Source organism: Erpetoichthys calabaricus, chromosome 4 (assembly GCF_900747795.2).
Source record: "Erpetoichthys calabaricus chromosome 4, fErpCal1.3, whole genome shotgun sequence".
Classification (NCBI taxonomy): domain Eukaryota; kingdom Metazoa; phylum Chordata; class Cladistia; order Polypteriformes; family Polypteridae; genus Erpetoichthys; species Erpetoichthys calabaricus.
This window is the reverse complement of record NC_041397.2, coordinates 310498244-310510855: the sequence shown is the minus strand read 5'-3', so window position 1 is coordinate 310510855 and position 12612 is coordinate 310498244. Positions and strand designations below refer to the sequence as shown.

The 12612-nt window shown below is 43.9% G+C and overlaps 2 protein-coding genes across 2 annotated transcripts in view; both read right to left on the bottom strand.

The window, feature by feature from the left end:
• The window catches only part of dnajc28 (DnaJ (Hsp40) homolog, subfamily C, member 28), a 1235492-nt gene that overhangs the window by 266015 nt on the left and 956865 nt on the right, over window positions 1–12612 (bottom strand). The window lies entirely within an intron of this gene.
• gart (phosphoribosylglycinamide formyltransferase) overlaps window positions 1–12612 on the bottom strand; it is a 156723-nt gene that overhangs the window by 23000 nt on the left and 121111 nt on the right. Inside the window, exon 19 of the mRNA XM_028790419.2 lies at window positions 9540–9670. Within this exon, the coding sequence (XP_028646252.1) occupies window positions 9540–9670 (131 nt within the window). The remainder of the gene's footprint in view (window positions 1–9539; window positions 9671–12612) is intronic.

The window sequence follows — 12612 nt, the reverse complement described above, 5'->3', positions numbered from 1 at the left end:
CACATACTTTTACCACTCACCAATATGGAATATTCAATCATTTTCCTCAATAAATAAATGACCAAGTATAATATGTTTGTCTCATTTGTTTAACTGGTTTCTCTTTATCTGCTTGTAGGACTTGAGTGAACATCTGATGATGTTTTAGGTCATATTTATGCAGACATCTAGAAAATTCTAAAGGGTTCACAAACTTTCAAGCACAACTGTGCTGTTCACTTGGTGTGGTGTAATGGCTAAAGTATTCTCTTGAACCAAGGACTGCCAACAGTCATGCCTAAAATGAGCCGAGCAATGAGAACACAAACGAGCAGAAGTGCATTAAAGTGCTTTGTGCTTTCATTTTAAGAAAAATAAATGTTCAAAAAGTGCAATGCATAATCTTCTTAATACAAATAAACAAATCCATTACAAAAATTCCATAAAAACAGGTGCTACTCCATGAAAGTTAAAACCAGCAATAAACTAACTAAATAAATTAATTAATTGAGTATGTTAACCAGTGTAGCCACTGGGCTTCTGTTTTTCTCTCTCTGTGTCCCTCTCCCAGCCCACCATGTCTGCCGCTCTCCGTCTCCCAGCTCACCCTACCAGGTGTTCTCACAGCCTGCAGAGATGCCAGCAGCTACAGTCCCGTCCTCTGGCTCTTGTCCCAACTACCTCCTTTGGTGTCTACCATGACGCTCAGAGCCGGCCCTCCATCTTTCAAGGACCTTCATTCTCTGTGCCTAACAGATCCCTAGGAGGGTATGTCTTTCATCCCCAGCTCCTCCATAATTGCTCAGTGTTGTCTTTTCCTGATTTCTATTCCCCTCAATTCAATGTAAATTATGTTTCTTTTATATACAGTACTGCAGAACTTACCCAATATGTTAATAGGTGACAGTGGGATTCTACTTGAATATATTGTATTATGTACAGTGCATCCAGAAAGTATTCACAGCGCATCACTTTTTCCACATTTTGTTATGTTACAGCCTTATTCCAAATGGATTAAATTCATTTTTTCCCTCAGAATTCTGCACACAACACCCCATAATGACAACGTGAAAAAAGTTTACTTGAGGTTTTTGCAAATTTATTAAAAATAAAATAACTGAGAAATCCCATGTCCATAAGTATTCACAGCCTTTGCTCAATACTTTGTCGCTGCACCTTTGGCAGCAATTCCAGCCTCAAGTCTTGTTGAATATGATGCCACAAGCTTGGCACACCTATCCTTGGCCAGTTTCGCCCATTCCTCTTTGCAGCACCTCTCAAATTCCATCAGGTTGGATGAGAAGCATCGGTGCACAGCCATTTTAAGGTCTCTCCAGAGATGTTCAATCGGATTCAAGTCTGGGCTCTGGCTGGGCCACTCAAGGATATTCATAGAGTTGTCCTGAAGCCACTCCTTTGATATCTTGGCTGTGTGCTTAGGGTCGTTGTCCTGCTGAAAGATGAACCGTCGCCCCAGTCTGAGGTCAAGAGCGCTCTGGAGCAGGTTTTCATCCAGGATGTCTCTGTACATTGCTGCAGTCATCTTTCCCTTTATCCTGACTAGTCTCCCAGTCCCTGCCGCTGAAAAACATCCCCACAGCATGATGCTGCCACCACCATGCTTCACTGTAAGGATGGTATTGGCCTGGTGATGAGCGGTGCCTGGTTTCCTCCAAACGTGACGCCTGGCATTCACACCAAAGAGTTCAATCTTTGTCTCATCAGACCAGAGAATTTTCTTTCTCATGGTCTGAGAGTCTTTCAGGTGCCTTTTGGCAAACTCCAGGCGGGCTGCCATGTGCCTTTTACTAAGGAGTGGCTTCCGTCTGGCCACTCTACCATACAGGCCTGATTGGTGGATTGCTGCAGAGATGGTTGTCCTTCTGGAAGGTTCTCCTCTCTCCACAGAGGACCTCTAGTGCTCTGACAGAGTGACCATTGGGTTCTTGGTCACCTCCCTGACTAAGGCCGTTCTCGCCCGATCGCTCAGTTTAGATGGCCGGCCAGCTCTAGGAAGAGTCCTGGTGGTTTCGAACTTCTTCCACTTACGGATGATGGAGGCCACTGTGCTCATTGGGACCTTCAAAGCAGCAGAATTTTTTCTGTAACCTTCCCCAGATTTGTGCCTCGAGACAATCCTGTCTCGGAGGTCTACAGACAATTCCTTTGACTTCATGCTTGGTTTGTGCTCTGACATGAACTGTCAACTGTAGGACCTTATATAGACAGGTGTGTGCCTTTCCAAATCATGTCCAGTCAACTGAATTGACCACAGGTGGACTCCAATGAAGCTGCAGAAACATCTCAAGGATGATCAGGGGAAACAGGAGGCACCTGAGCTCAATTTGGAGCTTCATGGCAAAGGCTGTGAATACTTATGGACATGGGATTTCTCAGTTTTTTTTATTTTTAATAAATTTGCAAAAATCTCAAGTAAACTTTTTTCACGTTGTCATTATGGGGTGTTGTGTGTAGAATTCTGAGGAAAAAAAATGAATTTAATCCATTTTGGAATAAGGCTGTAACATAACAAAATGTGGAAAAAGTGATGCGCTGGGAATACTTTCTGGATGCACTGTATATCTCTGTTTTCTGTATATACAGGGAGTCCTCGAGTTACAATGTCTCGACATACGATGTTTCGAGTTTACAACGCTCACTTCCATAAAAACTTAAAAAACTGAGACGTGAGAAGGAATAAAGGTAAGGATTTTTTTTAACACTAATTTTTTCTGTTACTACAGTACAGTGTACAGTACAGTACAGCATATTTATGTCCTTTTCCTTTTTCTGTGGCTTAGTTGTGTTTTTATGTTCTAGATTATGGTTTTGCAAATGTGTTAGGATAGGTAAGTGACTTTACCTATCTGTATGTTTCGGACTTACACCAAAATCCGCTTTACATTACTGTTGTAGGAACAGAACATTGTCGTAACCCGAGGACCCCCTGTAATGTTGCGATGGTGTCATGTGTTGTATATCGAGTTGATTAATTCCATGTAACTTGTTAGTGTATGCATGAAAAAAACATGAGAAATTCCTAGCAACTGTGCTGCCCGACAATAAAAGTTCAAGTTCATGGTGGCCAAGTTCAAACTCGCAGAGCAGGACTGCCAAGTTTTAAAATGCACAGCGTATAAAAATGGCCTAAATCTGTGGCATCATTTGCAAAACCGTTCCAAACTGCCTCTGGAGGCAACATCAGCACAAGAACTGTGCCTCAGGAACTTCCGTGGCCAAGCACAAGATCGCTGGAATGGTGTAAGTCACGCTGCCATTGGACTCTGGAGTGGTGCAAATGTTTTTACTCCGGAGTGATGGATCTCACCTCCCTATCTGGCAGTCTGATGGATGAATTTGGGTTTGGTAAATGCCAGGAGAACGTTACCGTCTGGACTGCATAGTGCCTACTGTAGAGTTCTTTGGAGGAGTGATATAACAGCAGGGTTTGGACTCAGCCCCTTGTTACTAGTGAAGGGTACTGTTAATGCTGAAGCATACAAATATATTTTAGACAGTCTGGGGAAGGTTCTTTTCTGTTTTAGCATGACTGTGACCCAGTGCAGGGGTCGCCAACTCCAGGACCACCGTGGCTGCAGGTTTTCATTCTAACCCTTTTCAGAAGGAGTGACCTGTTATTTGCTGCTAATTCACTTCTTTTAAGTTAATTTTAATTGATTTGCTCTTGAAGACTCAGACCCCTTAATTGTTTCTTTTTCCTTAATTAGCAGCCAAACAATAATGAGATACAAAATGAGCCAAAACAACTGGTGCCCATCATACAATACCAGTAAACCCAAGATTCTCGAAAGAATCGCAAATCCAAGAATGGCAATCACTTTCTGTTCCCTCTGATATTTGGAGGGATGAAATATCATGGAGGGTGGGTGCGTCCTGGGAAATTTTTTCATTCAATTAAATAAACATATTTGTACTGAAGCGGTTTCATTCTGGATCTGTGACTCATCTGGTTCTGGTATTTCAGAAGCACGTTGTAGGCGTCTTCGTTTATTGTTTTTATCCATGCAGTCTTGTGTTTGTTATTCTATGGCTGTGTCGTCAGCTAGAAGTCATTTGCTGATGGCGGCGGATTCGCGTGCTGAAGTGACGATGGCGGCGGACCCAGGCTTGGAGGGGCACATTATTAAACGAAGGTGGTATATGTGGTGGTGTGGGTGGTCGCGTTCGGGCAGCGGTGGTAGTGTGTACGGCTTGGCTGTTGTCTCAGGCATCTGAGCATATATATTGTACAACCGGACGTGCACGCTTTACCTCAGGTTTAGTGTACAGGTCGTATCCATACAGGTTCATTTCTGTATTTCTATTCGTTGAGCTCCTTCATTTTGGAGCCGTGACTCCTTTGCCTCTGCTGTTTCAGAAGCGCGTTGTGGGCGACTTCATCCGTTGCTTTTATCCATACGGGCTCGTTTTTGTATTTCCGTTAGTTGAGCTCTTTCATTTTGGAGCCGTGACTTCTTTGCTTCTGGTGTTTCTGAAGCGCGTTGTAGGAGCCTTCGTGTATTGTTTGTATCCATGCGGTCTCGTTTTTGTTTTTCTGTGGCTGTGTCGTTAGGTGGAAGTCGTTTACGGTTAGGAATCATAATTCAACTTACTTTTAATACTGAATTACCGTTATGTGATTCAAATATGCCACACTGACTGCTGGCACAGTGGATTAGAGCAAGTTTAGTTTACAGGTTGTGTTGTTTGGGCGCCACCTACTGACTCTGGGAAGCCGCTGGGTTTGACTCTGGGGTGCTGAGGCGCTGTGCGCATGCGCCTCGGTGCGTCCTGCGTCCGTGCATATAATTATACAACTGTCGTTTAGTAATATAGATCTGAAAATAAAGAAAGATGAAAGTCTTAGGAATGTTGATCTACTCAGGTCCCCAAAACATCTTAACAGTGTGCTCTTAGAAACAGAAAATCAACAATTTTCGGGAAATGTCTGCTATTGCACCACAAGAGCAGCAACAAGCCACAGAATTAAAGAACAGGTTTAATCAACAATAAGAATTGGAGCCTCATTAAGCACCTGGTTGGAGTGAAATTGGTTAGAGTTTGAGGCCCTGACTTAGTTGGTCTTCTGTTGGCTCACTCACGTCACACTTCATTTCTTTTTGGGTGCCATTTAAGGAAAGAAATGAAGCAACTCAGAGGAGCGATGAAGAAATTCAGGGGAACAAATCTTAAAAAAGCAATTCAATTATAATGAATTCACAAGAAATTAATTAGCAGCTGTGGCACACGGCTGGTGTCCATGCCCAGTTGGGACGCCCCTGCACTGTATCTTCAGGGGGAGCAGCTCTGGATGGTGCAATACCTCCCCCTGGACACTAGATGGCTGCCCCCCTGGGTTGGAGAGGTGCCTCAGGCTCCCGCAGGGCTCCATGGGAGTTGGAGCTGGATGCAGCCCTGTTGGGTCCCGCAGGCACCGCCAGGGGGTGCTGTAGCTGGGACTCCTGTGGCCCTGTGGGCCACGTATGCACCACACCTGGAAGTGCAGCCGGAACAAGCCAATCAAGTACCTGGAACACTTCCGGGTGAATTATAAATGGGGCCAGCAGCCACCACTCGAGAGCCAGAGTCGGGAGGTGGAGGACAAAGCTAGACGGGAGAAGTGGTGGTGCCAGAGGAGTGTCTGTCTTGTCTTGAGTGCTTTGGGACTGTGTATTGCCTGTGGGGTTCACGGGGAAGAAGTGCCCCACAGGTGAAGAAAAATAAAAGTCTCTGTGCTTTTTCACGTGCCTCAGTGTGAGCCTGTGCCGAGTCGGGCACAATATAGCGCAATTTTACTACACAACACAAACAGGGCACTCAATTAAAAAGGGTTAGAATGAAAACCTGTAGCCATGGTGGTCCTCCGGGGACCGAACTTGGCGACCCCTGGCCCAGTGTACAGAGACAGGTCCATAAAGACACTGAGGAACTCATGTGACTGCCACGCAGCCCTGACCTCAATCCTACTGAACAAACCTTTCAGATGAACGTCAAAGCCAAATAAAATTCAGGCCCACTCATCCGTCACAAATACCTGACTTCAAATGGGCTCTTTTGGTTGAAGAGCCACAGCTTCCACTTTCCTCAAGGCTGCTGGAAGGGGGGTGAACTCCATATTAATTGCCATGGTTTTGTAATTGGATGTCCAACAGGCTCATATAGGTGTGATGGTCAGCTATCCAGAAACCTTTGACCATATAGTGTGTAGCAAGGACTGGACCCTAATTGTAGAGACCAGACTTGCTAGATCAGTTAGTCATTCTCCAACCCGCTATACCCTATAACACAGGGTCACGGGGGTCAGGTATATAAATGAGAAACCCATTCCTAATCCTCATTGTTTGGAGTAACAATCTGAATTAGACTCTCTTATATAAAAACGGAATCTGTTATTTTATGTATACGATTACCAGTGTGGAGGATTGCCGGCTTCTTACTCCGGCCCTCACCCCCAGGCCTCCAGGAGGAACTCTCCGGACAGCATGGACGTGCCCCAAGGTCCAGCAGGGCCTCATGGACTATGTAGTTTCTACACACAACCCTGCTGGATACCTTGGGGGCCGCCAGGTGTCGCTGTAGGGGGGCTCGTATGTGCCCTATAACCCGGGAGTACGTTATGGTCATGTGACGGGAAGAAACAACATGCTCCCGGGGTGAAGGAAAGGACTGTTTACCCTGACCCGGAAGGAATAAGGAACTGTGGACTGTTGGGCAGGAACCACTTCCGGGTCAGGGGGTATAAAGGACTCATGGGTAAGCCCAGACACTGAGCTGAGCTGGGAGGTAGGAGGGCTAAGTGTCTGGGCGAGGAGGAAAGAGAATTGTGGAAGAGTTTATTGTGTATATGAGTAGTGTGGAGTGGAGGGTGCTTTGTGCACTGTACAAGAGAAAAATAAAAGAGTCTTGTACTTTTATCCAGTGTCTGGAGTGGTATCTGAGGGTTCAAGAGGCGGAGCAACAGCTCTACTGTTACACCAGATCTAGGTACTGTACATACAGTACATATTACACAGTCCACATTGAGGTTCTATCAAGACACCTGCCCTTCTGACTTACCTGTATGTTGGTTGGCCAGGAGTTCGGGGCGAGCTGGAAGTAATGAAAACGAGCTGGAATATCCGCTGTATGCTGTGGACTTGAACCACAAGCCATCTCAGCAGTTTCATCCCAAGAACTCTAAACGCACTCAATCAGTCCATCAAGTGCTCCTTGTAGAAGTGTCTGTACTTCTAAGTACAATCACCTCACTGTAAACTTGAACTACAGTTATAATATTGCACAACCTGAGCCACTTTATAAAGCGCGTATTTACATATGATGACGATATCATTTTAAAGATGAAATGCAGCAAAATATATTGATTATATTATACAGATAAAACTTTAACTTCATTTAAATAATCTGTATTGTTAATAAACATGTGAGGACACGGTGCCGCAGCGCTAGCTAGTTCAGGGATTGTTCCTGCCTCACACTGTATTCTTGCTGGGTTGGCCCGACACTGGAAGGATAGATGGATAGAATAAACGTACTACGAAGATATTTCAATGTTCCTTAAATGTTTTGAAGAATCGTCATTCTAAGCTTACAGATGGCTTAACGTCTATTACAGAGCTGATTGTGTGGTGATTGGGTATTTGGAGAAAGAAAAGTAAGGACAGGAATTGGAGGTTAGTACATTTGAAAGAGACAGTGCTTCTGAAATAAATTATTTCATCGAAGGTCGCACATGGTGCAGCAAGCCTCTTGCGTGAGACACGACCAATCACTGCACCACCGTGTTCCCATGTTTAATAACATGCTTTCATTCCTATCATCATGAAAAAGATATCACGTATATATCTCAGTATTTTAATTATTCAGAGAGCTGTAATATCACGAATGTAATGGATTCTGTGTCCTGTCAGAGGAAGAGAAAGCCCGTTTAAGAAGCAGGTAGTGATTCACACACATAGAGCACATAGAAGATCAAATACAGAACAAAGCATTTAACGTGCTACTTTAGTTACGATGGGATTTGAGAAACTAGTAAATTAAATGATTTTAAGATGAACTTTACAATGTTCTACTTTAATGACAAAATAAACTACGTGATTAAAGTGGAAGTTCCAAGATTAAAGTTGACATTTCGAGCTTTGTCCCCACTGGGTGCCTATTTTTTTTCTCTGTACACTAATAAGCTTTCATATGACACTCAGACGGTCGGCTACGAGTCACTTTTTCACGGCGACTTTGATATGTGATTTCTTTTTTATTTTGGGCACTGTGCAACTTTATGAACTTGAGCTTTCGAGTTTCTCCTACACTCTGTCACTCGATCAACTTCCTTTTGTTGATTATACCACTGTTTAAACCAACGAAAAGCAAGTTTTTCTTGCCTCCACTTGGTATTCACTGAACTTCTTCTATTTTCCCCCGTGCTTTTCCCATTGTCTTTTCACAGAAGGCTGAGCTTAAGGGCTAGTTATATTGATTCGCATATTCAAAGAGGTGTAATTCTGGGAGGAGTTGGGGTGGGGCAGCAGGTGCGTGCACGTGCGTTACTTTTCACGCTGATTGGGATTTATATAGCGGAAGAACGTGGAAGTTTTGCGTACGCACAGATTCCTGCATCTGGATTTTTCTGTGCGTACACACATTCCCGCTTTTGTGCCTACTCCATGTTATAGTGGGGAGTTCTATGCACGGCATTATACATGAGGCCCCAGGAGAGGGACAATACCTCCCCCAGACCATGAGAGGGCAGCCTCCCTTTGTCTGCATGGAGGCCACAGGAACACAGCTTGGAAGCTCATCCCTGTTGTGGCCTGGATAATTATGGAGCCCTGGAAGGAAGCACTTCGCTGCGGGAAAAGAGTCCAGGTACACCCGGAAGATCATCAGGAAGCACCTGGAGCACATCTGGGTGAACTATAAAAGAGGCCGCCTCACTCCACTCAAGGAACCGGAGTCGGGTGGAAGAGGACGGAGCTTGCGAGGAGTGGAGCAGAGGCGGCAATAGAGAGAGAAGAAAGGACTGTGAGCCATTATTGTGGGTTGGTGCACTGACTGTGTTGTGTGAGCAGGTGCAGAAGGAATTAAAAGTGTGTGTTTTCAACATCTGGCTGTCTCAGTGTCGGTCTGTGTCCGGGCATCTTTCACAATGCATATCAATAGGCTTTCATGAAAAACTTGCATTACTACAGTGGTTTTGTCAGAGCTGTGTATTAGCCTGTCACAAAGTCAACCATCGGGGATAGCTTGGAAATGCAAATGAAGGACTAATAGCCCATTCTCTACTATCTGCATATTTTCTGGTCGCACTTATTCTAATTCAGGATCATGAGGCCTTCACGTTTTACACTGGTAGACTCAAGGTTGGGGACAGACCCTGGACAAGCTGCCAGGCCATTGTTATAGCACACACACACACACACACGCACACACACATCAAGTCACCTGTCAGCCGTAACCAGTGTGTTTTTTGGCATATGGACAGAAAAGTGAAGCACTCTGAGCAAGAATTTAGTAGATATAAGTAGAACACACAAACTCAGTAAAGGTACAAATAGCACACTAACCCTGGTTTGGATTCCTGCTCGTGTTGCCTTCCTTAATCCCTCGACTCCAGGCCTGTTGGAAATAACCAGTACGATATCAGCAGAGCTAGACGGCTTCTTTGCTTGCTCAATAAGGGCCTGCATGTTGGTTCCTAAAAGTCAAAGAATATAACCTTGTCAGTCAAGAGACAAAAACTGGCCAGCCATGTGAATGCTGCGTTATTACAGCCTACTACAGTACAGCACAAGTGACTTCCATAATTCCCCTGGCACGAAGACTGACAGTTGTCAAACTGGGAACAATGCCTAGGGGGCTAACGTCTTTCTTGTCTTGATCTCAATTACAGTATTTTGTCATTTTATCAGGCAGCTACCATGAAGTTTCGCACGACCAAATTCACCGCAGTTTGGTCGTACAGTGCCGTATCATGTATTATACTCGCATTCTGTGCCAACATCTGATGACCAATTCACATCATCATCACTATCGTTCGATTTGAACAATGGTTTAGTTTCAGTTCATTCTAAATCTGCCTATGCAGCATTTCGTTTGAGGTTCTGCCCCAATCATGAATTATCGATGAGTTACCAAAATGTGGCACAAAGCTTAAAAATATGCATTTCTTTTGTTTGCATCATGATGTTATTTCATCCGGATGGCAGCAGAACAAAGTCCCAAGAGTTATTCCAGCTTGACACCATAAAGCATATCACTACATGTCACCCCAAGCCTGATTCGGGTTTAACTTTAACTGCATACATTTCTGGGCCCAAGTCACGCTTGGGGTTAACGGTAAGGAGGTTAAAAAGTCGCCATTCTACATCTGGTTCTTTGTGGGAATAAATGCCGGAGATTTACTACAAAATAAATAAATAAATAAAATTCCCTCCAAAATCACAATGTAGGCCGTCATGCTCAATTGCAAAAAAAAACTTGGGAGTGTCATGTAAGGGAGTGGACTTTTCTGACTTTCTCCCAGGGGCTTCCCTCTGCTACAGTTCTCCCCAGCCTTTCGGAAAGGTGCGGTCCTAAACTTTCTGAATGTGGTCAAGAGAATTAGGAAATTGATTTTCAGCATTTATATTTGTTGTACCGTGTTAGCTGTTATGGATGTAGTGAGAAGTTAAGCAGATAAGATAGATAAGATAAGATAGAGATAAGATAACTGCCCAACAAAGTCTTTTGACGTTTCTGTACAATGTGGGTCTATAGACAGGTTGTCTGATGTCAGTCCAAGAGATGAAAACAATCCTCATATCTGGCCATAAAGTTGAAGTGAGCTGACACTGCACTCTATGTGGGAGAAACTGGAAAAACACTCTACCAAAGAATGAATTTCCACAGGTTATGGCAATAGGGATGTTCCTGTAGCAGCCCACTTCAACAGCCATGGACACCACGAGGGGGTCTTTAAAGTCACAGAGCTTATGGGCAACTTCAGAACACAGCAAGAGACAAAACAATAGGAAGTTAAACTCATGCTAAAACTGAACACATTACAACATGGTTTGAATAGAGACATAGGTCTTATGGCCAGATATGAGGATTGTTTGTATCTCTCGGACTGACACAGACCACCTGACTACAGACCCAAAAGGCAAATAAAATTCAGGCCCACTCATCCGTCACAAATACCTCACCTCAAATGGGCTCTTTTGGTTGAAGAGCCACAGATTCCCACAGACACATTCCAAACTTCTGTAGAAAGCCTTCCCTCAAGGCTGCTGGAAGGGGGGTGAACTCCATATTAATTGGCATGGTTTTGAAATTGGATGTTCAACAGGCTCATATAGGTGTGATGGTCAGGTATCCAGAAACCTTTGACCATATAATGTGTAGCAAGGACTGGACCCTAATTGTAGAGCCCAGACTTGCTAGATCAGTCAGTCATTCTCCAACCCACTATATCCTAACACAGGGTCACGGGGGTCATGTATATAAATGAGATAACCATTCCTAATCCTCATTATTTGGAGTAACAATTTGAATTAGACTATCTTTTATAAAAACAGCCACTTCAACAGCCATGGACACTGTGAGAGGGACTTAAGTCACAGGGCTTATGGGCAACTTCAGAACACAGCAAGAGACAAAAGAATGGGAAGTTAAACTCATGCTAAAATTGAACAAATTACAACATGATTTGAATAGAGACATGGGTCTTATGGCCAGAGGATTGTTTGCATCTCTCGGACTGACACAGACCGCCTGACTACAGACCCACATTGTATGTAAAAACTCATCAGAAACTTCAAAAGACTTTGTTGGACAGTTATCCAAAGATCTTGACCATCCATTGTTCTCCTCTTTTGCTAAATGAATCTTAGCCTGAAGAAGTCTAATAATTTTTTTACATGATAGATAGATAGATAGATAGATAGATAGATAGATAGATAGATAGATAGATAGATAGATAGATAGATAGATAGATAGATAGATAGATAGATAGATAGATAGATAGATAGATAGATAGATAGATAGATAGATACTTTATTAATCCCAATGGGAAATTCACATTCTCCAGCAGCGGCATACTGATACAATAAATAATATTAAAGAATGATAATAATGCAGGTGAAAAAAAAAAGACAATAACTTTGTATAATGTTAAATGTTAACGTTTACCCCCCCGGGTGGAATTGAAGCGTCGCATAGTTTGGGGGAGGAACGATCTCCTCAATCTGTCAGTGGAGCAGGACAGTGACAGCAGTCTGTCACTGAAGCTGCTCCTCTGTCTGGAGATGATCCTGTTCAGTGGATTCTCCATAATTGATAGGAGCCTGCTGAGCGCCCGTCGCTCTGCCACAGATGTTAAACTGTCCAGCTCCATGCCAACAATAGAGCCTGCCTTCCTCACCAGTTTGTCCAGGCGTGAGGCATCCTTCTTCTTAATGCTGCCTCCCCAGCACACCACCGCGTAGAAGAGGGCGCTCGCCACAACTGTCTGATAGAACATCTGCAGCATCTTACTGCAGATGTTGAAGGACGCCAGCCTTCTAAGGAAGTATAGTCGGCTCTGTCCTTTCTTGCACAGCGCATCAGTATTGGCAGTCCAGTCTAATTTATCATCCAGCTGCACTCCCAGATATTTAT